Here is a 25077-nt window from a genome sequence, read left to right as displayed (position 1 = left end):
GGCACCACCTAGGCACGTGGATGTCAGTTAATTTTTTTTCACGACTTTCCATGAAAGGAGTGCAGAGCCATAAAATTAAGACGTTTGTGTGTCCAAACTAGTGTTCCGAAAGGGATCTCCCTAACCCTAGTAAATGTGTCCGCAGAGCTGAAAGGCATGGGTGGTTTTAAGGAATCTGCAGCTAGACAGTCTTCACCAGATAATGCATTACTGAAGGTAAGTAACTTGTCCATCTGATAGAGACTTAGAGCTGCAGATTCCTTACCTTTTGAATAGATACCCAAGCCTTACCCTTCTGGCGGTGGCTGTGGACAAGTTTAAGTAGACTAAAAGGTCTGGCAGGACCAAACAGGCGAATTAGCAGTCTCTGTGGACCTGACTGTCTCTGCAGTAATGTTTTTTAAACTTGTGCAGGGATGCCCACATTGCCGTCTGAATTATTGTACAGGGCTGGAACACCGGGTGCCAAAGCCTTGGTCGCAACTTTATCCCTGGTGGGATGGGTCCTCAAGCCCTCAGGAGGCTGCTTTTTGGCCAGTGCATAGCAGATTGGTATGCAGAGAAAGACCCAGCGTGAAATGGTTTGTTTTGTACTGCTTGACTTTTCTTTGCTCCCACATATCCCACGAAGAGTTGATCATCCACCCAGAACCTTTGTGTGCGATCAAGGTAGAACACTAATGCTCTTTTTAGGTTTAGCGGGTGGAGTCACTCCTTCTTTAAAGAGATGCCGGGGAGCTAAGAAAGTGGACAGAATGACAGTCTGTCCCAAACGAAATGGGGTCACCACTTTTCGGAGAAAAAAGGCACGCGTGCAAAGCACCACTTCATCATGAAACAGTGTGAGATATGGAGGCTTCGATGACAAAGCCTGCATCTCATTCACCATCTGGGCAAATGTTATGGCCACGAGAAAGGCTGTTTTGATGGTGAGCAGCCTGAGGGAACATTTATGGAGTGGCTCAAACGAAGCGCACTTCAAAAATGTAAGAACCTGGTTCAGCTCCCACTGAGGCATATTGAAGAGCGAAGGTGGAAAAGAAACCTATTTACAATAGGGGACTTAAATAAAGAGGGTTGGTCAGGCAGCTGTGGAAAGGTAGGGCAGACTAATAGCCCTTAAGAGTGCCCAGAGCAGAGAACAACGCATCAGTCACTACTGTGAGATCTGGCTGGGAAAGGGAAAGGAGTCTGCCTTTGATCCAATCATGGTTTGTAATCCACCACTGCAGGTCCTGTACAGTTCCTTCCAAGATCTGGACCATGTTGGAGAGATTGCCCTGATGCTGCACCCACTGGAATTTCAGGTCCCACTGTGAAGCCCGCTTATGCCATCTGGCATGATTCACCCGCAGGAGGCAAGGAGGCCAAGCAGCCTCATTCTCACTGAAACCCAGGACAGAGGCCGAAACATTGGTATCCTAACCTTAATGTCCTGGACTCGCTGCTCAGGAGGGTAAGCCCAAAACTGCACTGTGTCAAGAACAGCATTGATGGACGGAAGCATCTGAGAGGTACTCGGGTGTGATTTGGGCACGTTTATAGTGCAGGGCAATGGTGGCGGGCAGTTGTCTCCTTTTACAGGAGCCCCTGTACAGGTTCAGAAATGGAAGCCCTAGGCTGAAGCACTCCTGTCAAGAGGTTAGTCTTGACAGCCACTGAGGGCATTTTGAGGTCAAGGACATCTGCTGCCCAAAGTACCTCCATTGCTTAGAAAGCCCCCTCCTCTGTAGACACAGAGCGGGATGGGGAGCAAGCTAGAATCTGGAGATGTGTTTAGTCCACTGGCCTCTCCTAGTTAGTTCCTCATACCAGTCCAATGATCACTCTAACTGGTGCTCTAAAGAGTCCAGTGACCCCTGTCATTCTTCTCCCACGCCTGGCTATTGATGATAATACTCGGGCAATGATCTGGCACCCATAGGCTCCATGGATGCCAGAATCTGCTCCAAATTGAAGGAAATCAGAATAAGGGTTGGTGCCGCCGGGAGCATTGGCGCCAGGATCTGCGCCTGAGAGGGTCAAGTTGATTCGACTGGTGCCAATCCGGATACAAATCCATGAGACTCCATCGAGCTGAGGCCAAAGCCATCAGCGTGTAACTTGGTGGGGCCTTCTCTGACCCTGCCGGGACCAAAGGTGCTCCAGAGGGGTCAGCCTGCTCGAATACGTGGCACGTGGTCTTGGAGAAGTCTTTTACCTTGGTGGGGGTCGCTTCAGCTCTTGGAAATGAAGGGAGGCTTGGAGCCTGACCGAGCATTGATTCCGTTGAACTGTGCCTGCAATGCCGATGTTCCGAACTCATCATGTCAGCCGATGAACAAGGTGAAGGCAGCATAGACTTTTTTTATTGTGCTGCTTCCCATAGTGTACCGAGGATTTAGCGTGGGAGGAAGAGGCCTTGGGGCTCCTGGAGCTGTCCTTGTACCTTCTCCTCGACCGGGACCATGATCTCCAAGGAGTTACACTTGATAGCAGCGACTGCCGAATGGCAAGGAGCTTCAGTGCCTGCTCCCTCAAAACCTTTGGTGCTATGGCCCGGCAGTCCGAGCATGACTTAGAATCATGGTTGCATTCAAGACACCATAGGCTGACAAGGTGAGGGTCTGTAAGTGACACAGCGAGGTGACAGGCGCCACAAGGCTTGAATCCTGTCTTTCTGAATGACATCCTTGACACATGTTCAAAAATACGCAACAAAATGCAGAAAACAGCCTGTCTAAAAATGACAGAGGTGTAGCTCTCTCCATATCAGTGCTAACTGGCACAGAAAGAAAAGAACTGACGTTCACCTGCCTGGGTGCCGCCTATATAGGTGACCACGATGTCACATCTGGTGGTAGCGATGCCGACAATGCCACACGGAATCGAACTAAGCCACCCAGTAGGGTGCAGGGGTACTGCTAAAGCAAATGTTTTCAGATTTTGTCTGATGCCTGGGGAAATTCAAAGGTGTAAGGAATCTGAAGCTAGAACTCTCAATCAGATGAACAAGTTACTTACCTTTGGTAATGCATTATCTGGTAAAGACAATTTCTAACTGCAGATTCCATACACCCACCCATGCCTTCCCACTCTGCGGAAATGGATGATGGCACCAGTAGGGGTACTGGGTTCTTGTAAGGGGGGTCGAATCACTAGTATGTCAATTATAACACTAGGCCCCTCGTAATCCTCAACTAGAGGCGAGACATGGATGGACTGTGGTGTAAGGTCTGGGAGGGGAGTTTCCTTTACGGACTAGGTGGTCTCACACACTCTATGGTGTCATGCTTCATCATATGACCACCTAGCCCCACCCAGGTAGGACAGTGCCACCTGGGCGGACTCAACCTCACTGTTAAAAGAACAGGAGGGAGTGCGTAAATAATTTCTGGTTCTGGAAAAGGGATCCAGCTAGACTAAAATAAAAACACCTAAACAGATACCCATGTGAGTTATTTAATGGAAGGTTCTGTTTGGTGTGATTAAAAAGAAGACTGGGACACCAATGTGAGAGCAATGACTCACTGGGTTGCCTATCTAAAAGAACAACGCCAACATGTTTCTGCCCTCAAATAGTGTCCTAGGAAGGTCTCGGGGCATTCATCAGGGCGAAGGATCCCTGCTATTCACGCTCATTGAGCGCTGAATCATAAAATAACAATAGGAAATAGTAATGCCCGAGCGGGCGGGGGGGCCTACCTTACCAAGGAATTACCTGGGGAGGACCTAAAGGAAATAAAACAAATCAGACCGATACTGAGAGTGACAAGGTGACACAGCAATCCACAACACACATGTGCGAATTCATGCAGGACGCAGCAGTTCTGGGTACATGGGGCATAAATCACATAAAAATACGTCATTGCATAGAGGACAATAGGGAAGGGGCGAATTTCTTACCCTATCACAGGAGGCTACTGGCCTCCGGTGTCCAGGAGAGGGAGCTTCCCCTTACAGTCAGACTCTAAGGTTCAGGGAGAAAAAGACAACAAGGGGAAAAAAGCCACATAAGAAAGAAAGGTAGGGGCGAAGAGGGGTGGAGACCCCTGAAGGTACGAGGGCCGGGCCCAGCAGAATATGACACTGGTTAGGGTCCATAAACCTAGAGTGAAAGTTGAGGCAAGAAAGCACAAGCCGAGTAATAGTAAGTTAGCTTGTAGAAAAACAAGGGAGAGGAAAGGAAAAAAAGGAAAAAGATTGACAGCAAGCAGTGAGAGCAACATAAACAGAAGACAATAACTAGAAGAAGCTAGAGAGAAAAGAAATAGTGAATATATATGACAGGGAAAGGAAGCAGCCAGGAGAAAGAAAGAGGTGGGGAATGAGGGAGAATGCTTATCTGTGCGTCCAATGATGGCCGGTTCACTCACTGCATCAAAGGCGGGCGCTCTCTATGCGCCTAGACCGACCTCTCTCAGGACCGCTTGAATAAGAGTACGGGTGTGTTCCCTGTTTACCCCCTACTCCCACATTCTCTCTCTCAGTGTGTTTTGGCACCGGTAGGGGTACTGCTTAAGCAGATGTTTCTGGAACCAGTCTGACACCCGGGGGAATTAATAGGTAAGGAATCTTCAGCTAGATGGTCTCTGCCAGATAATGCGTTATGGAAGGAAAGTAACTTGTTCCTCTCATCTACTCTCGGGGTTTGTCAGAGGGCTAACCAGAATACTGATCTTTTAAAATCATGGAATACTAATTGATCATAATCTGTCTTTGCTTGTAGAGCTGCTCGATTCTAGACTTGCACAACAACCCCTCACTATAGATTACTTCCACTTCTCTACAGCACACCGCACATAGGCCTGGATTGATCTCCTCCTGTTAGACAAGAGGCTTGAACACCCCATGTTGGGAGGCGGACCAATTCTGTCTGACAATGGCCCAGTCCCTCTGACCATTCACTGGGGACAGGCTGGGGAGGGGGGTGAAGCATCAGGGAACTTGGCACCTCCGTGGTTCCCTCCTTCCATGGCACATGGGAGATGGACAAGCACTCATGAGGTGGATGTATACAGGGGCTCCCTCGTGCACATCGTATGGTCTTGTGACTTTTGGGGCATTATTTTTCCTGCAGTTTCACAGAGCCAGATCCTAGACCAGCTCCCTGATTTCGCCTCCTTAGTAAGATTCTACCCATTCGATTCCAAAGCAGGTAAAAGAATATCCCATCTTCTCCTAGTGGTTTAGCACCACATTCTCTCTTTCAAGGGGGAAACCACTAACTCCAACATGTGAACTTTGTCTCCACAAGATCTGGCACCTGTTGTGGTTTGAGAAAATAGCATATGACCTGGTAGGCAAATCTCAGATTTTCCAACAACTTTGGGTCCTGTTCTTTCATATTTGAACAGGGGCACAGGGGTAAGAAGTGTCCACAAACTATGCAAGCCCTGGAACTGCTCGATCCTGCACTGCTACCTTGATTTGGATCCTCTAATTCTTGAAGCCGATGTGTAATGTTTTTTGTATTTACTTGTGACTAGTCCGGTGTGGAAGGGATTTTGGATGGGTGGGGCTGGGAGGTTATTATTTGGGATTATCTTCATTGAAGGCTGTTTTGATTGGCTTCTTATTTCTTGTAAAAGTTTCAAAGAAAACCATTAAAAAGTCAAATTAAAAATACGTACCAAATTAGTTGACCAGATGTGAATATCTTCCGTTTTCACTGTTGCCTTTGTAGAAGGGCTGGCTGGGATGTTCACTTCCAGTGCTTTGGAGCTCAGATGATATTATGTGTTTTTTTGTTTGTTTTTTTTTTTGTTTGTTTTTTGCGACCCTCCTAATAGATCCTAATGGTGGTGTGCATTGTTCCACATCTTTTCATGGCTGATATCTCACGAGCATACTTGGTGGGGCGTGTCAGTCTTGACTGACCACTGTATTAGCAGAAATGTAAATGAAGACCTTTAAAACAAAACGTGAACATCTTCTGCAGAAAGGGTCTTTTGGAGGGTTAGCCAAGACTAAACATTTACCTGTAACCATGACCTACTCAGCCTTGCTGTACTGAACATACACTTACACAGAGGGCAAAAGAGCAGCATAAGCACTGTTTGTGCAGAAATGTGCTTTCTCTGACAATCAAATGCTGTACTCAAGGTAATCAAGATGCAGGCGAAATCAAAGCCCCTCTCTGTGTCTCTTCTTCTATTCCTCAACTAAGGTATACAGACCTAAATAGTTAACAGACCTAAATAGTAAAATCAGGCTAGCCAGACCTAAAAAAAAAAAAACACGCAAAAAAAACACAGAGCAAAAGATGGAATTCAGGTAGAGCGCTCAAGAATATTCTATCAAGAAAAGTGAAACTGTAGTGCCTTGCGTTGCGGCAGGGAGTGAAAAATGTCCTAGCTATCACAATTCTACTAAGGACTCGGAGGCGAGGATTATGCCTTCTTTCTCCGCTTTATTAATCAGCAGCCAACCTTACATAAGCACTATTATTCCCATGAGAACTTGGGAATCAGAGTACGAAAAGGACCAATCAGGAACAGGCAGACCCAGTATATAGTCCATTATCTATTTCCAGGATTCCTCTTTCTTCGCGTGAGCCAGGCTGTCATCCATGGTTAAGTATTCTGTTTTGCTGTTTCAGTTCCTACGAAAAAAGGATAATCTTAAGACAAGGTATTCGGAACTTTGAAGAAAAAGACTGAAAGGAAGAGACATCAGAACAAATCTAAACAATCCATTACATTTTTAGAGGTTTAAATACAATAACTCCAAATGGATAAATAAAAATTACTTACTACATAAAGGGAGGGTTCACGTAAATTGAAAGGGGTTCCTTGAAAAGTTTTTCTTTATAAAACCGGGCAGGATAATCCTTGCCTCTGAGTCCTTAATAGAGTTGAAACTTTCTGGTACGATAGCTAGAAAATTTTTCATTCTATGTCCAGACCGGAGGCGAGGATTATGCTAGTTCAAAGCTTGTTTACCACTAATTGAGCCATATCAAAAACTGGCTTGAAATAGAATCTCTTGAAAGTTGAGGCCGAAGACCAGTCTGATGCATTCATGAGATCCTCCAGACGGGCATCCAAAGTAAATGCTTTAGAATCCATAGCTCTACGAGTGGAATGGGCACCAAAAAGGGAAAGGCTGATACCAACCTCCTGCATCACTCAACGAACCCACAGAGCAATGGTAGGTGAGGAAACTGCTTCATGAGGTTTACGCAGTGCAATAAGAAGTTGGCACTCTCCAGGAGGGCGAATATCTCCTCATAAGCTTTGAGACAACGAACAACACACAACTATGGAACTTCTGGGAAAGCAGGATAAGAGATTATTCTGGTATTGTTTTTTTGTTCATCTACTTACTGTAAAGGATACCCCAGAAGGAGAGAAAGTTCTATCAGATACATCCAAGGCACAGACATCAGAAACTCTTCTACAGGATATGAGACAAAGAAGCATGGCTAGCTTGGCAGAAAGTTCTTTCCTGGTAAGATACTGATTATGTTGCCAAGACCAAGAACAGATTCAATACTTGATTGACATCCCAAAGAGGGGCTCGGGTGGCAAGGAAAGTCTAATACCGCGAAGGAGATGACATACTTGTAAAGAAATGGCTCCCTGTTGCAGTTACCCCCCACTTTTTGCCTGATACTGATGCTGACTTGACTGAGAAGTGTGCTGGGACCCTGCTAACCAGGCCCCAGCACCAGTGTTCTTTCACCTAAAATGTACCATTGTTTCCACAATTGGCACAACCCTGGCACCTAGGTAAGTCCCTTGTAACTGGTACCCCTGGTACCAAGGGCCCTGATGCCAGGGAAGGTCTCTAAGGGCTGCAGCATGTCTTATGCCACCCTAGGGACCCCTCACTCAGCACAGACACACTGCTTGCCAGCTTGTGTGTGCTGATGGGGAGAAAATGACTAAGTCGACATGGCACTCCCCTCAGGGTGCCATGCCAACCTCCCACTGCCTGTGCCATAGGTAAGTCACCCCTCTAGTAGGCCTTACAGCCCTAAGGCAGGGTGCACTATACCACAGGTGAGGGCATATGTGCATGAGCACTATGCCCCTACAGTGTCTAAGCAAAACCTTAGACATTGTAAGTGCAGGGTAGCCATAAGAGTATATGGGCTGGGAGTCTGTCAAAAACGAACTCCACAGCTCCATAATGGCTACACTGAATACTGGGAAGTTTAGTATCAAACTTCTCAGAATAATAAACCCACACTGATGCCAGTGTTGGATTTATTAAAAAATGCACACAGAGGGCATCTTAGAGATACCCCCTGTATTTTACCCAATTGTTCAGTGCAGGACTGACTGGTCTGTGCCAGCCTGCTGCTGAGAGACGAGTGTCTGACCTCATGCGGTGAGAGCCTTTGTGCTCTCTGAGGACAGAAACAAAGCCTGCTCTGGGTGGAGGTGCTTCACACCTCCCCCCTGCAGGAACTGTAACACCTAGCAGTGAGCTTCAAAGGCTCAAGCTTCGTGTTACAATGCCCCAGGGCACTCCAGCTAGTGGAGATGCCCGCCTCCTGGACCCAGCCCCCACTTTTGGCGGCAAGTCCAGGAGAGATAATGAGAAAAACAAGGAGGAGTCACTGGCCAGTCAGGACAGCCCCTAAGGTGTCCTGAGCTGAGGTGCCTCTGACTTTTAGAAATCCTCCATCTTGAAGAAGGAGGATTCCCCCAATAGGGATAGGAATGTGACCCCCTCCCCTTGGGAGGAGGCACAAAGAGGGTGTACCCACCCTCAGGGCTAGTAGCCATTCGCTACTACCCCCCAGACCTAAACACGCCCTTAAATTTAGTATTTAAGGGCTTCCCTGAACCTAAGAATTTAGATTCCTGCAACAAGAAGAAGAAGGACTGCCTAGCTGAAAACCCCTGCAGAGGAAGACCAGAAGACAACAACTGCCTTGGCTCCAGAAACTCACCGGCCTGTCTCCTGCCTTCCAAAGAACTCTGCTCCAGCGACGCCTTCCAAAGGGACCAGCGACCTCTGAATCCTCTGAGGACTGCCCTGCTTCGACGACGACAAGAAACTCCCGAGGACAGCGGACCTGCTCCAAAAAGACTGCAACTTTATCCAAAGGAGCAGCTTTAAAGAACCCTGCAATCTCCCCGCAAGAAGCGTGAGACTTGCAACACTGCACCCGGCGACCCCGACTCGGCTGGTGGAGAACCAACACCTCAGGGAGGACCCCCGGACTACTCTACGACTGTGAGTACCAAAACCTGTCCCCCCTGAGCCCCCACAGGGCCACCTGCAGAGGGAATCCCGAGGCTTCCCCTGACCGCGACTCTCTGAAACCTAAGTCCCGACGCCTGGAAAAGACCCTGCACCCGCAGCCCCCAGGACCTGAAGGACCGGACTTTCACTGCAGAAGTGACCCCCAGGAGTCCCTCTCCCTTGCCCAAGTGGAGGTTTCCCCGAGGAAGCCCCCCCTTGCCTGCCTGCAGCGCTGAAGAGATCCCTTGATCTCTCATTGACTTCCATTGCGAACCCAACGCTTGTTCTAACACTGCACCCGGCCGCCCCCGCGCCGCTGAGGGTGAAATTTCTGTGTGGGCTTGTGTCCCCCCCGGTGCCCTACAAAACCCCCCTGGTCTGCCCTCCGAAGACGCGGGTACTTACCTGCTGGCAGACTGGAACCGGGGCACCCCCTTCTCTCCATTGAAGCCTATGCGTTTTGGGCACCACTTTGAACTCTGCACCTGACCGGCCCTGAGCTGCTGGTGTGGTAACTTTGGGGTTGCTCTGAACCCCCAACGGTGGGCTACCTTGGACCAAGAACTGAACCCTGTAAGTGTCTTACTTACCTGGTAAAACTAACAAAAACTTACCTCCCCCAGGAACTGTGAAAATTGCACTAAGTGTCCACTTTTAAAATAGCTATTTGTGAATAACTTGAAAAGTATACATGCAATTGAAATGATTCAAAGTTCCTAATGTACTTACCTGCAATACCTTTCCAACAAGATATTACATGTTAAATTTGAACCTGTGGTTCTTAAAATAAAATAAGAAAAGATATTTTTCTATAACAAAACCTATTGGCTGGATTTGTCTCTGAGTGTGTGTACCTCATTTATTGTCTATGTGTATGTACAACAAATGCTTAACACTACTCCTTGGATAAGCCTACTGCTCGACCACACTACCACAAAATAGAGCATTAGTATTATCTCTTTTTACCACTATTTTACCTCTAAGGGGAACCCTTGGACTCTGTGCATGCTATTCCTTACTTTGAAATAGCACATACAGAGCCAACTTCCTACAATACTAATTTATGTTTCCCTAGAGGAACATCATCAACCATACAGTGTCCAGCTGAAATAGCAGACCTGAAAGTATTAATGGATCAAAATGCCATTCCCTTAGAAGCGAGATAAGCCAAGAAATTAAGAACATGCACAACATCAGCTTCCACAGGATTGCAACTCCTTCGCAAACACCAACAGGCCCATCGACCCCAAGTGGATCTCCAATGCTTAGACGTGCTGGGAGCCCAAGCCTTTGATAATAGGTCCTAAGTTTGTTGCGAAAGACTTGAGACCAACCACTGTCCCTGGTAATTTGCTATGCCATCAATGAAAGAGAGCCTTCCAGAATAATCTGATGAGGCGTATTGTCCGGATTGAGAAGCAGCGAGGGAAATAGGGGGAGTCAGATTGGAGAATCCCAAGAAAGTTCCAGAAGAACCGGAAACCAGACTTGCGAGTTCCAAATTGGTGTCACCAGAACTATGTCTGTTTGTTGGCAACGAACATGAGCAGATGTTCGAGTTATCATTTCAAACGGGGGAAAAGCATAACCTTTCTCCCGACTCAAGTCCTGAAGGAAAAGCATCTGTGGCGGTTGCCAAAGGATCCGGTTTCCAGCTGAAAAATCTGGGAAGCTGATAATCCAATCTGGATGCAACAAGATATATTGTAAATGGACCGCATACATCCTGAAGATGAGAAAACACCTCTGGATAAAGTTTCCAAAGACTGGAGTCTCTGAAATGTCTGGAATGAAAGTCCGCAGTCTTATTATTATTATTTTTTTTAGCACCCGGTATGTATTGAGCAGTGACTGAAATTTGATGATCAGACAAAGCTGCCAAAAACTGGCCGCCAGATTGGAAAGAGCCTTGGAACGAGTGCCCCCAAGATGGTTATATAACGGCCCGCAGACATATTGTCCATCTGCAGGAGAACACACAAGTGGATTGAGTCTTTGGTGCAGCACTTGACTACAAATGACCCAGCTAAACGCTCCAGACAATTAATATGTAAAGTTTGTTCCTCTGGAGACCAGTGCACCCCCCACCCTGTGGAAAAAGCTCTGCAACGAGCGCCCTAGCCTGATCTGCTGGCATCTGACTTGATTATGTGATCCGGAGCAGAACCGAAGATAGCTTTCCCATTCCAGGACTCTATGGGGGTTATTACAACTTTGGAGGAGGTGTTAATCCGTCCCAAAAGTGACGGTAAAGTGACGGATATACCACCAGCCGTATTACGAGTTCCATAGGATATAATGGACTCGTAATACGGCTGGTGGTATATCCGTCACTTTTGGGACAGATTAACACCTCCTCCAAAGTTGTAATAACCCCCTATATGTGATAGCCACCAATGTATTTTTCCTATTGATTCTTCTGAGAGAAGAACTTTCTGAGAGTAGGTGAATCCTTTGTGAAGATGATATGCTTCTAGGCATTGAAAAGCCCGATAATGGAGAGGACTAGGCAAAATTGCTTGTAGAGATGAATAAAGAAGTCCCACTAAGCAAGCAATCGGCCGAAGTGAAACACTTTTCTTGGTCAGAGTACGTCTCAGTTCCTGACGAATCTTTGTCATCTTTCGAGATGGAAGACTTAAGGTAGCGGAGATTGAGTCTCTGGTGAAACCTAGGAAAACTGTCCTTTGAGGAGGGATTAATAGAGTTTTGGAGTTGTTGATGACAAAGCCTAGGTTTTGTAATAAGTTGGCAGTCATCTGAAGTTGGGCGGAGAGTTTTCTGGGACACTGAGCCAAGAGTAAGATATAATCGAGATAAACTATTAATCGAACGCCCTGAGGTGTTCCACAACGGGCCTGAGAACGTTTGTGAAGCACCATGGTGCTGAGGAGAGACCGAATGGAAGGGTTGTGAACTCAAAAGTCTGATTTCTCCAGATGAACTGAAGAAAATGCCTGTGTGGCAGAAAGATGAGAATGGTCAAATAAGCGTCCTTTAGATCTAGACGAGCTAACCAATCCATAGGGCGCAAGACGTCTCGAAGAAGATGGATTCCCTCCAGTTTGAAATGGTGATAAACCAGCCATTCATTGAACTCCCTTAGATTGCTGACTGGTCGTCGACCTCCATCGGCTTTGTCTACTACAAATAGATTGCTGATGAACCCCTGAGGATGCAGCACAGTCAGAGAAATAGCTCCTCTGTCTAACAGTGCCGCAACCTCCGTGTCCACCAGAATGGTATCTTGAGAGGAAAACACAAGGGGACTTGGACGAGAAACTTGTGTGGGAGTACCAACAAACTCTGTCTAAAAACCCTTGACTGTCTGCAAGACCCATGCATGACTCCCATGCCTGGATAAAATCTGCCAAGTGGCCCCCTACTTTTAGAAGGGAAGAAGGGATAACACTCACCCGAATTGGCTGATGAAGCTCCTCTGCCACCTTGATACCTGAAGCACCTGCCTCTTGTGGGGTAGAAGTTGGCGAATCTGGAATGGTCCCGAAACTGGTTTTGTCTGGAGCCTTGGCCTCTGAAAGAGGTAGGTGCTTGTGCAGCCCGGTTGAGCGGCCCCTGCCTCGACTGGCCCGTGGGAAAACCCTTTTCATTGATGATTGTGCCTTATGCAAGGAAGTGAAAGTGTTAACACATTTTCCCAGTTCTTTTATGAAGGGTTTACCAAATAATCCACCTTGGGCCACAGTGCCTACTTCTGAATCGGCTAAATCTCCTAATGTGGGATCCACTTTAATGAGGAGAGAATGGAGCCGCTCAGTAGATAGCGGACAATTTGCATTGCCTAGAAATATAGCCATCTTGAGAGGATATCGCGAGAAATGAGCACGCCTGAGGATTTCACGTCCTCGGCCATGTTGAGAATTTTTGTTAAAGGGTCTAAAATATCCAATAGCTTATCTTGACAAGCACACCACGACCTATCTAATCCCTGTTTAGGGTCCTTTATAAATTTCTGCAAGAATGTAGACGTCTGGAGTCCAGTTCAGGAGTTAAAGCTACTTTATGAAGTGGAGAAGGTGCGGGGGCACTCAGCCCTAAGACAATTATGGGAATCCTTCTACAAAGGTTTCCAGATGCGACCTGCCATGTAATTTGTGACTTGATCAGACAGGGCCCTTTCAGAAGACCTAGGATGGATCATTTCGTCTGGGTCTATCTATCAGAAATGTCCAAAATGAACTCTTAAGGAGTAGGTTGAGAATTGGAAGAAAGCCACGGTCTGGATGATCTGGCGTCATCATCTTGATCTCCAGATGAGTCAGTATATTGGAGAGCCGGAGAGTGGGGTTGAGGATCTAAGGAATGCGAGGAATCAGCAGAGAGTAAAAGGGAATTTTTAACATGGTTGACAACATCGTGATAACTCCTGCCTCACGACAACGCTTTGCCGGAGTTGTGGCAGTGGTAGAGATTGAGAATCATTAAGGGACATAGGTGGCGCTGAGGGAGTCAGAATAGAGGCTGTTAATTTTGCACACTCACGTGCAATCTGTTGAAAGTCTGTCCTTCGGGACCAATTGTTTCAGAAACTGCTCTATAAATAGAGGCATCAACAGCTTCAAAGAACTCCTCATCATCCATTAATTCCATTCTTTAAATGTATTCAACAATATATAATTCTTTGAGAGCTGGGTGCCAGCTAAGGATTAAAAGTGCGAATTCACACTATTGTACAAGGGCATCCGCCCAGGACACTTCAACCCAGTGCACAGAAAATAGTTTAAATGGGGCTCAAACCTCTTCATATACAATAAATGCGTTATTAGAGGAGAAACCTGCCTGGGAACATGTCCCAAAAAAAGGGCAGAAATGTCCAAATACCGACCCTGTAGAGCGTAGAAAGCTGTAACAGATACAGACCCCCAATAAAACAAATGGGGCGTCTAGAGGGTATAGACCCTTAATAAAGGGCGTCACTCTCCAGGCTGAGGGAAGAAAAAATACAGAGAGAGCTGCACGCACGGCTAGAGGATGACGTGCAGCCTCGACTTCGAAGTCTGACAGGAAACGAAGCCGTGCGTTCTCCTCAGCACGTCTCTTCGATGTGAGTGTTCCAACAGGCGCCACCTGGTGGTGGTCGAATATCGCTAGTGCACCAAGTCACAGAGAAAAACGATCGCGAAGGAACAATACCATTGCCCCGACGTTGTATAAACAGAGTAAATCAATAAATGTAAAAAAAAATACACACATTAGGAAACAATAGCGAAGAAAGAGTAACACTGAAAATAGATAATTGACTATACTGGGACCGCCTGTTCCTGATCGGTTTTAATTTGTATTTGGATTGGTTCTTTTTGTAATCCGGTTCCCAAGTTCTCATGGGAATAGTAGTTCTTATGTAAGGTTGGCTGCTGTTTAGTAAAGTGGAGAAAGAAGGCATAATCCTTGCCTTGGTCCTGACATAGAATTATAAGAATGGTCGCTCTTAACATGTCCCAGCCGTTTCTGTGAGGGCTTGCAATTGTTCGGGAATCCTTCCAACCGTAGGTCATTGTATTTCAAGTCTATAAATGTGATGAAAATTCCATGACCGAGTATATACACTAACACTAATTTCCTATAATGTAGGTCACCAACACATTGGTTAATCACATAACTACTATTTTTATTGCTCTGTGTTTTGAGATGGGTCAACCTCTATTTGTCTTAGACACCGAAGCCTAAATAATAATATAGAGATACTGTGTTTGGCACAACTTTCTGTTGTCTTGAATATTTTGTTTCCGTTACTGAAGGTAGTTTTTGCTGTGGTGTATTGATTGTCTATAAATCAGATGTGGTAATTTTCCTCCTTAAATTTTGAATGACAATTGTTTTTGTTTGTTTACTAGGTGGCTTGTAATTGCAGTTGGCCTAGTCCGAGCTTATCTTACCAAGGGCAGCTATCACGGCCTTTATTATGCAATAGAGAAACCTTTAAAATATTTCCAAACGGGAGCTCTTCTTGAGGTGAGTGGCAAGTTTTTGTGAATTATTTTGCATCCACACCTGCTCTGCGCTAAAAGTGAATGATAAGTTAATGGCATTGGCTGCTGCTGGCTAGGGTTTTGTCCCAGTACCTTCCTCTTCTTTAAGGTGAGTTCTGCAAACTTTAGTGTGCTTGTATAGGCCCATTTTGTAATGTGTGCACTTTTTTGTGGTGAGTGAAGCTTAAAGGAGAGAGGGCTTTTTTTTAAGCTCAAGGCCAGCCTGTTTGCGACTTTTCTACCGTACCACCTGAAGCTTTATCCCACCCCACCTAAGCTCCACGGTGTGTGATGAACCAATTTATTTGCGAGCGATTATTTGGCAGTTGCAAGTAAATTAGCTCTGGTAATATCAGCTTGCTTGCAGGGTGCCTATGTTTGATATTTCCATGTTTTATGAGTAACCCAGAGTCACACTCTTTAACTGTCTTAAAGATGTGTTTATGTCTATGTAATATTGTTGTTTTTAGATATCACCCTTACGGTACTATTGTCCAGACATAGCCTTGAACTGTTGTAGGAATGCAAACATGTTTTAATGTTGCACGTAACTCACAAATTTCCGATGACCTGCTTATTAATGTGCAGTGTAAGCATCTGTTTATGAAATCTGCTAGATCTTAGGGCTTCCGTTGTTTGAGATGAGAAGCTGACACTTCACATTCCAGTAGCACTCTTACGATCAGTTCCTACACCACTTGCACACAACATCCTACCTCCTAACCAACATGCATCCTCTCGATTATCTGCTGCACTCAAGAACCCCCTACCCACCATCTCTCACATTTTGAACAACTCCTAACTCCTATATAAGCAGTTACACTCCTTAGGCAGCAAAGACCAACCTGTGTGTCTTTAAAGGCCGCATTTCTTCAAGTGACTTTTTTATGCTATTAAAATTAATCTTAAGTTGATTGAGTTCTACAAGGTCACTGTTGTTTCTCTTCTCTCCCTTACTCCGACTCCCAATGCCCCAATGTAGTCTCTTGTTTTATCTTCTCTCTTAGTTCCTCCGCTGTGGTCTTCAGGTATATCTCCACCTTTGTTCTGTGCAGCGGAATGCACAGTTTAAATGACTACTATCTAAAGCATATTGCTTCCTTTACTCACTCTGAGTTCCGAAGTGGGTGAGCATACCACATGGCAAAAGTCTGTGAATCATAGTCTAGTTCTACTTCGGCTTCCTCAGTGTGTTTTTTTTTTTTTTTTTTTTTTTTGTACTGCTTTGTCCACATTCTCCCTTCTTCAGATTGTTGGATGCCCATGACCTGCAGTTCAAAGGAGAGAAGTATATGCCCCCAAATCATAAAGGCCATCAACTGAAGTTTGGCTCACAAAAATGTCCCTGCACACAGCCAGGTCAAGTCCACAAGCTTACATGCCTGCTGGTTTCCTTCTGAGGTCCCTTCTTTTTGTGTGGATGAGTTTGGACATTTTGTGACCTCCCCAAGCACACCATGCTTTCTATTTATTTATTTTTTGGGGGGAAGGGGTAGGAGGTGATTGGTTGCAAATATGTCATTTTACAGTGTTCTAGCACTGTTTGTCATCTTCACATTGCACATACTTGTACTTGGGTTTATGTCACAAATTATTGGCCTCTGAAAATGCCAACAATGATGCTGTTTGTTCTTATTAGTCGATAGGCTTTGCCCTTCGTTTTGAATACACAGATTTGTAGGATTTCTTTTAAGCCCATTTTCTAAAGACTTAGGAAAAGATAGAACGTGTCGGAAGAAGAAGGTAAAATAGACTAAATAAAATACCATTGTTTTCATATGGTATGGAACTATAGGTAGATTTGAAATAATTAGTTGGCGAGAAATACTATAGATTCCTTAGTTTGTAGAAGCAGGTTAGACCCCCCACCCCAAAGTGTACCAGTTTCTTAATAAATCATTCCTATTTAAAGGTGCTAATGCAGCCTATTTTTTTTAAAGTTGTTCTGAGTTGCTGATGCTGCTTAAAGCTATTGGATCAAAAAAGATACATTCTGAGGCACATCATCAGCCTAACAACAGGATAGGCCAGTAGTTTCTTTGGAAAGTAAATTTGTTGTATACTGCTTTTTCGTGTATAGTGGTGTAATCATGTGGCTTCCCCAAGTAGAGATGCATTCTCTGAGATAACCATGGACCAAATGATACCAGGGCGAGTCCCAAAGCCTGGGTAAATCTCGCTACCCGCATGCTTCTAAAGATCATAAACAGCCTAAACAAATATTTCAATTTAATCAGTCATACCAATTGAGTGATCCATCAGATGCCCCCACAGAGTATAGGAAAGGACATCATGTGATAACTTCTGACTGTGGTGAGTAGGATAAACTTTAGATATTAGACACTTTGATATAATGCAACCCTGATTGATGCCCCCACTGACACTGATCATTACCTTGGACTTAGATTTTGGCCACCTGCATTAACACAATATTATAATTCTTCAGTAACTGTACACTACTAAGGCATATAAAGTACCCCTGGCCACACAATATAGGAGTATTGCAAGCCATTGAGGAGTTTTGTGACCATATAGAGGAACAATGCTGAAGGCAGAGATTCTTTCTTTAGTTATGGAACTGTGAGGCAACTTAATAGCATCATTTTAACATACGGAAGAGGGTATTTTAGTGTTGTAATACACATCCACACTCTTCCCCTTCCCAGAAACTGCTTAAATGCTGCATGTCCTGCTCTTTCATATCAAAGAGATAGTATAGATGCAGACATAAAGAATAAAAGCGAAATCTGCATTGCAAAATAAACCCACCGATCAGCAATCAATAATTTGTTGCAAAACGTTATTAGATTCAGTTTAGTGGGAATCCGATTTAAAAATGTAGCTCTGAAAGAGTAGTAACAGGCAGAGAGATTCTTTCTTTGGTGTAATGAACAATGTGCAAAAGATAAATAGGTTGGCATAAATATTTTCTTTGTGCTAACCACTCTTCTGTTAGGAAAACAGATTAGATGAAAAATGTTTAAATTGCAGCCGTAATAATGCTTTGTGACCTGCCTTTTACCTTGGTTGTTGGATGTGGGACTTTCTCAACTCAATTGTAATAATTCATATTTGAGCAGTTATGTCATTTGCTTGTTACAGGTGACACGTGATGTCACAGCTCGATTTCAATCAGGAAATGGGAATACTGGGATTGTAGGCGTCCCTGTATTATACAATAATATACTCATATTTAGCATCACAGATTAGAAAGCATCATTTGCAAACCAATGACGAACATTTGAAATCTCTGCCCAGATGGCCAATATAGAGAGGATCTAAAACAAGTTAGCCGCCACTGAACCAGGAAGAATTTTTAGCAGCACTAAAAACCAATACAAATGCTGAGGACCTGGCTTGGCAGTTTGGGCTGGACTGTTCTCATGAGGAACAGGGTCAAGACTGATTTGCATATGGCTGGGTCCAAACTGGGGTGGCATGGTGAGCAAAAGAATGATGGATTAAACCCAGATCTGTGACTGGGGGTGAGTGTTTGCATTGTTCAGCACTCAGTCCATCATCCTTTTGTGTTACTAAGAAGTCAAACCAGTAACTGTTTGATGTAGCCAAACAAGTGGAAGTTAAATAACTAATGAGTTTTATATAGTATCAAATACCACACCAGAAAAGAAAAATATCTTTGTAAAGTGCCCAGCATTGATTCCTGCCCCACTGCATGCTGCGATTTGAGTGTTCAATTTCTTCCTTCTAGGTGAAATAAGGGTGTTTTACAGCTAATCCACTTAAGTGGAAGGTGCTCAGTTTTCAATACCTTTACAAGGTTACCTCTCATTTGGAATATGCAAACCCGACCTATTGCAAGCAGTAAATAACATTGTAGTTAGACCACCGCTAACCTGACGATGGTTCGATCTAATAACCTTTTTCCCTTAAAATAGAAACCCATTTATTTTCCGATCCTCGGTCTGCCACGTTTCCTGCAAACATATACAATGTTTAAATTATCAAGTGCATTATTATTTGAAAAATTCCAGCAACTTTCAAATACAGGAATGACTGATTTGGAATGCTGACAAAGGTATCCTTTCAGGTTCTCAACCCAGAATCAGATTCCCTCTGATACTGCAGAATTCCTAGAATCTGTGCCTAATGATCCCATTGATATCAGTTTGTTCACTAAGCCTTGGTGAAATTGTAATTCTATGGCAACCTTTATTGTCTATCATAAGGATATTTTATTTGAGTTTATCCTTAAGGCAAAACTTAAAATGCTGACAGTGCTTGATTAGTGTTTTTCCAAATTTGGAGTTTAAATTGCCTACAAAACTTCTATTGATTGTTATTCTAGCTGATAAAGTTTTTGAATTTGATAGTTGTATCATCTCTGGGTATCCCGCTCTTTTACTGCAAAGTAACCTTAATACTGTGCTGTTGGAGAGTACATTTGCTGGCCTGACCTCCATTAATCCTGTACTGTTTTTTTAGATGTCAGTATTTGAGTATTGCTGATCTGAATTAGGCACAACCTATGTGTTGCACGAGATGTTGGTCCACAAGTGACCTTGGATTGATTTCGACAAGGCTCTGTTAGACTGCTCAAAGGTGGATCTTGGGACTTAGCAGTACATAGCCTCTATTATGAGTTTTTTTTCAGAGTAAGTGATGGATGTTTGAGCACCATTATTCTGAAATTTAGCTTTTGCCCCTTCATCAGACCCAGCAGATCCCATGGTAGAACTATTGTGCGTGCCCAGATTTACATTTGGAATGGTTATTGCTAAGCCTGTGCCTACAACTAGGCTGCCAACATTTTTATTTTGGGCCATAATCTGGGTGACACAGGTACACCTTTCCTTGCTGCTTCGTTTCCTACAACTTTTCTAGTGTTGGGGCAAACTAGATGTTCCTGCCTAGCTTTCTGTTTTGTTAAATATTAAGTGCCTAATTTACAAAGGTAAATGTACGCTTTTCTGTGAGTTTACATTTTTTTGCAATTCACAAAGGAACTTCACGAGTTGTATTTTTATGACTGCAGAGTCTCCACACTGTTGGTGGAGATTCCGCACATAAAATCATCGGCCGTCTTCAAGCTACTTGTGACGTTCCTTTGTGAATTGCAAAACAGTAACCTCAAAGAAAAGTGGAAGTTTACCTTTGTGAATCGGGCCCTCGGTATTTACCTGGCCCATCTCATAATGAGACGGGACACCTCTCTGTATAGGTAGGGTTAGGACTTGATCACAAGACCCTGTCTGAGAGTGATTTGATGGACCGATATTTGCCAGCACAAGCATCACAGCAACATCTATGTTATTGTCATTATGGGGCTACAAAAGACCTGAGGCAAACTCCAAAGAAAAATTTGTATCCCCTTGGTTACAAATTTCTATTTGTAGATTGCTGGATTCGTTATGCCTAATGCAGTGTCCTTGCCATCACCAGCCAATTTTTGCGATGCTTTCCAGCCAAGGGTGTGTGGTCTTTCTGTTACTTTTCAGATGCAAGAGGTTTCTGAGGGCTTTGCAAGAAATAGGGTTGTTACTTGTTGGGGGTGACTACCCACCCCAAGGAACAAACCTAATCCTTCTAGGTTGACCCACTAAAGTTACTAAATTAACCTGAGCTAAGAAGCTAAGGTACAGAGCAGACAGGCTTAACTTGGAGATGGTATGTATAGTATTTATGACATACCAAAATGGTAATAAATTCAAAATGCAAAACACTAAAAATCCACAACTGAATTTGAAAAAGTAAAGTGAAAATGACAACAAAAAGACAAAAATCCAATAAGGAGTATTGGGGATATGGCGTTTTAGAATTTTAAGTAGAAATTGCGCCAAGAAGCCAAAGGTGCCAATGATTGATAATGGTCACTGTAAACCAGAACCTAGGTGCAATTTGACTAACGGCTTTGGAGCGGGCATGAGATGCACATCCAGGTTCGTCCTTGTGAAAGGTTTTACCTTCAAACTTGAGCCCTTTAATCCAATCCACCACAGGAATACACTTTTTTTCAAACACTTTATTTTAAACTGATTTTGTTGACATCCGTTTCCTCATACATGAAATGTAACATTACAAGGAAGTATATAGGAATACTAACATAATTATTTTCAGCATAATAATTGCAGAATTACAGACACCACCTCACATCAAGCCCTAACAGTCAGCCCACTCTCAGGATGTGACTCACTTTACTGCACAGATAGAGAAGGCGTGAAAAGTCCCATCTTGCTGGGCCACCCTCAAAGCATCCAGTGGTATAAAGGCTCTAAGCCATACCTAGCTGTGCAGAGTAGTTGTAACAAAAGTGAGGGCTTATCTGCCTGTATTCTTGGCCATCTAGATTTCTTCCCGCCCATCTTGGCACATCAGGACTGGAAGTGGTAGGTCTCCTGAAACAAAGCCACGTCAGCCCCCTGCAAATAAAGCCAGTGTAGAAGGGCTTTGTGTTATATGTAAAACCCAGAGACAGATATCTGATTGAACAAAATTAGGGGTTTAAGCAACTAGATATACACTAATTGTTTTCATATTCTATTTCACTTACCTTCACGTGCGCCCTGAAGTGTTGCATGTAAAGCCAGCTGACTTGTTAGACAGGATTTGACATTCAAGCAGAATTCAACACTGAAAATGTCAAAAAGGATGCTCATAGGACTTTCCTACCCTCAAGGAGAAGTTGGAAAGTTGCATGGGCCCCCTGAAAAAGGTAGACTGGTGAGATGTGCGTGTGGCCCCATAGGACATTGCTATCCCCTCCAGATCAATTCTCGTCCAAATATCCTATGTACACACCTCGTACCTCATACTACGGCTGCTTTGGTGTTCGAGGGTGCGCTCGCACCCCTCCTGCTTTCATTGCCCTACCCCAGATGTTGACTTCTTCCATGTGGTTTCGTCCTACCCACGCTTGTAATATTTCTGGCAGGGAGTGAGGATGACCCTTTTCTTAGTTCTGGAGAGAGAAGTGGAACTGACCCCAGTGATCTGCCTTCTAGGAACTTTGGAGGATCTTGGCGTCCCCGGGCTGAGCGGACTATGGTTAGGGTGTCCACCCCAGTTGCTAAACTAGATATCTCTTGCCAGAGAAAGTTGTTCCAGCCTAACTGAGTGAAGAAAGTGAGTTTATTGGTGCGCTGCAATGAAACTGCAGGATTATCCTGCACGAGAATGCCTGCCGAAGCACCACAAGATATGGGGAAAGTGGTGGGCACACTTTGGCCTAGGATTCCTCATAGCAGGTGAGGCCCCTTCCTTTATGGATTACCTTGTCCTTTCATATGTAATGTGCTGTATTTCATGCAGTGCCTTTACAATGGTCTGTATTCTCTGTTCCCTTTCTTAAAACAATTTTTTTTTAAACTGTGTAGTCAAAAACAAATATGCTCACAGTCCCACCCTACATATTCTTTGTGGTTCATAGAAGTCATTTCTGCCCATTCCGATTAGTCTTTATTGCTTCTGGGAGGTACTCCTCACCTTTTGCACACCTATTCAAATGCTAAATACTGGTTAGCACAAGTGGGAGAGCGAATTCAAACTTGGGTAAAATTATTCATGTGCTGGTTCATAGGGATGACCCTCTATGCTTGGCCAACATGAATTTTCAGATCATGGGGGAACCACTTTGACTACCTAGGAATGGAAAGTGCAACATAGAAGCTGAGAGTTAAACATCAACCCTCTCTTGGTGTCTCTTATGAGGGACCTTAGGACATTGGTAAAACTTGAGTTATCTAGTATTGAGAAGTATGGCATATCAAACATCTTATATGGTAATTCTGTCCCGCACGCTCTCCCTGTGGCCACGGGTCCGACATTTAAGAAATTGTAAAGCTTTGTAAGGGAAAAAAAGAATGATAAGGTGCCTCTTGCAGACGCTCCACTATGGACAGTTAATTGGCTGCTGCAGGTTGCAAAGCTCACTGGGTTTGTGCAATGGGACTTGATAGTAATATCCGCTTTGGGCAACCTGTGGTCATACAGTAACACTAAGGGCTTGATTCAGAGTTTGGCGGATGGGTGACTCGGTCACAAACTCTACGGATATCACTTCCGCCATATTACGTTTCCCATAGGATATAATGGGATCATAATACGGCGGACAGGATAACTATCAGATTTGTGACAGAGTAACCCCATCTGCCAAAGTCTAAATCGGGCCCTAAATCCTTTGATAACGTCACACACGAATTTTCCCTCCGCAAGTCACAATTTTATTTTATTTTTTCCCCCTACCAAAAAGAAAAGTACTGCTGATGGAACAGGCACCTTATTGTTTTTGTCCCAGGTGTCACGCCAAATATCCCCACGCAGACATACACTCAATGTCTAACCGTTGTTTATCACCTGATCACAACGAAGAGAACTTTGAGGCCTGTCAATCATTTTCAAAACACTGCGGGATCGTCGGGCACGTTTAAAAGAAATGCAGCGAAAATAACTTGACGAGACACCAGACATGTTCGGGCTCCAGGACATCATGCCGCAGGAAGAGTTTCAGGAGGCTTCTGCGCCGGAAGAGGAGGCCTTATCCTTTTAAGATTCCGGATCGGAGTCCAAGACCGAAACCAGCATGCAGACACTGGCGCAGCACACAGTGAGTACAAAGGCCCATATTACACTCACAAAGAAGTATTCAGCTTCAACTCAAAATAAGGCTATCGGGCCACCACTGCCGTCAGGCCACGGGCAGCACCGAACAGTTGGTTTCAGCATCAACCCAACCTAAGCAGCCGTCGATCCCGACAACATCAGCATGGACCATTTCAGCATCAAAACTCAAGCCCTCTCCTGCATCTAAAGTTTTTTGCCATTTGGATCGAAAATAAATGTTTCGCTGCCGGAGGCTATTTTACAAACTATGGGGGAGAAGCTCAATCCCAAACAAAAGACTATCCATATTTAACCGAATACTGGCCGGATTGTTGCAAAACTATCTCACTCTAGATGCCAGACTTTATTTGAGGAGGCTATTGATATACAGCCATCTCCTCAGAAGAAAAACAAAAAGGACATTGCCATTAGTCCAATACTTCCACCTTTACCACCCTCTCCTCCACCTCCTTCACAACTCACACTCAGAAGCAGAAGATGTAATAGAGGGAACTCCATTAGTATTTCCACAATCTTCTATAGAAGATCAGGGGAGGGATGATGACACACAGCAGCCACCATTAGACCCTTGGGACACATATGACATTGATGCACCAGGGGAATACAGATCCAGATTCATACCCAGCGAAACCATCGCCACCAGATGACACCACATCCTTCAATGAGTTGTTAGCAAAGGCGGCTGCATAATCCCAGGTCCAATAACATTAGAACCCTATAGAAGCTGACTTCTTATCTTAAACCCTTTCTTCCACCAGTAGGGCATCTCAATACCTGCCCATGTGAAAGGGTATGACGCTGCATGTAGGCAAAATTTTTAAAGACCCTGTCAGCACTTGAGTAATTACACCTAGGATTGATCAAAAATATAAACAACCCCCTTCAGGTCCTGCTTACATTAGAGAACACATTTCTCCAGATTATATGGTAGTTTCCAATTCTTGTAAACGAGCTAATTCTCAAACATCTGGGGATGCACCTCCTTCAGACAAGGAGTCTAAGCTTATTGATGCAGAAGGGTGGGGTTCAAGCAGCCAACCACTGGAGAATTGTCCACGCACATGGACTGTTAGCAAGATATGATAGAGCCCACTGGACTGAGATGGAAGATCTTATACAACATCTCCCAGAAGTGTTTAAAAAGAAGGACAACAACTTGTACAGGAGGGCAAGTTAATGTCTAATAACTCTATTAGATGTGCTCTTGATGCTGCAGATACAGCATCCAGATATAAACACCAGTGTTTTATTACGACGTCACGCATGGTTGCATATATCACGGTTTAAACCTGAGTTACAACAAACACTTCTCAGCTCCCCTTTTGAT

General features: G+C 44.4%; 1 protein-coding gene across 2 annotated transcripts in view; it reads left to right on the top strand.

The window, feature by feature from the left end:
• The window catches only part of HACD2 (3-hydroxyacyl-CoA dehydratase 2), a 113782-nt gene that overhangs the window by 36069 nt on the left and 52636 nt on the right, over positions 1–25077 (top strand). For both annotated transcript variants that reach the window (XM_069224315.1, XM_069224316.1), the window contains one exon: positions 15036–15153. In XM_069224315.1, the coding sequence (XP_069080416.1) occupies positions 15036–15153 (118 nt within the window). The remainder of the gene's footprint in view (positions 1–15035; positions 15154–25077) is intronic.

The sequence above is a fragment of the Pleurodeles waltl genome, chromosome 3_1 (genome assembly GCF_031143425.1).
Source record: "Pleurodeles waltl isolate 20211129_DDA chromosome 3_1, aPleWal1.hap1.20221129, whole genome shotgun sequence".
NCBI lineage: Eukaryota > Metazoa > Chordata > Amphibia > Caudata > Salamandridae > Pleurodeles > Pleurodeles waltl.
Note: the sequence above shows the minus strand (reverse complement) of the source record. Positions and strands in the feature narration are given on the sequence as shown.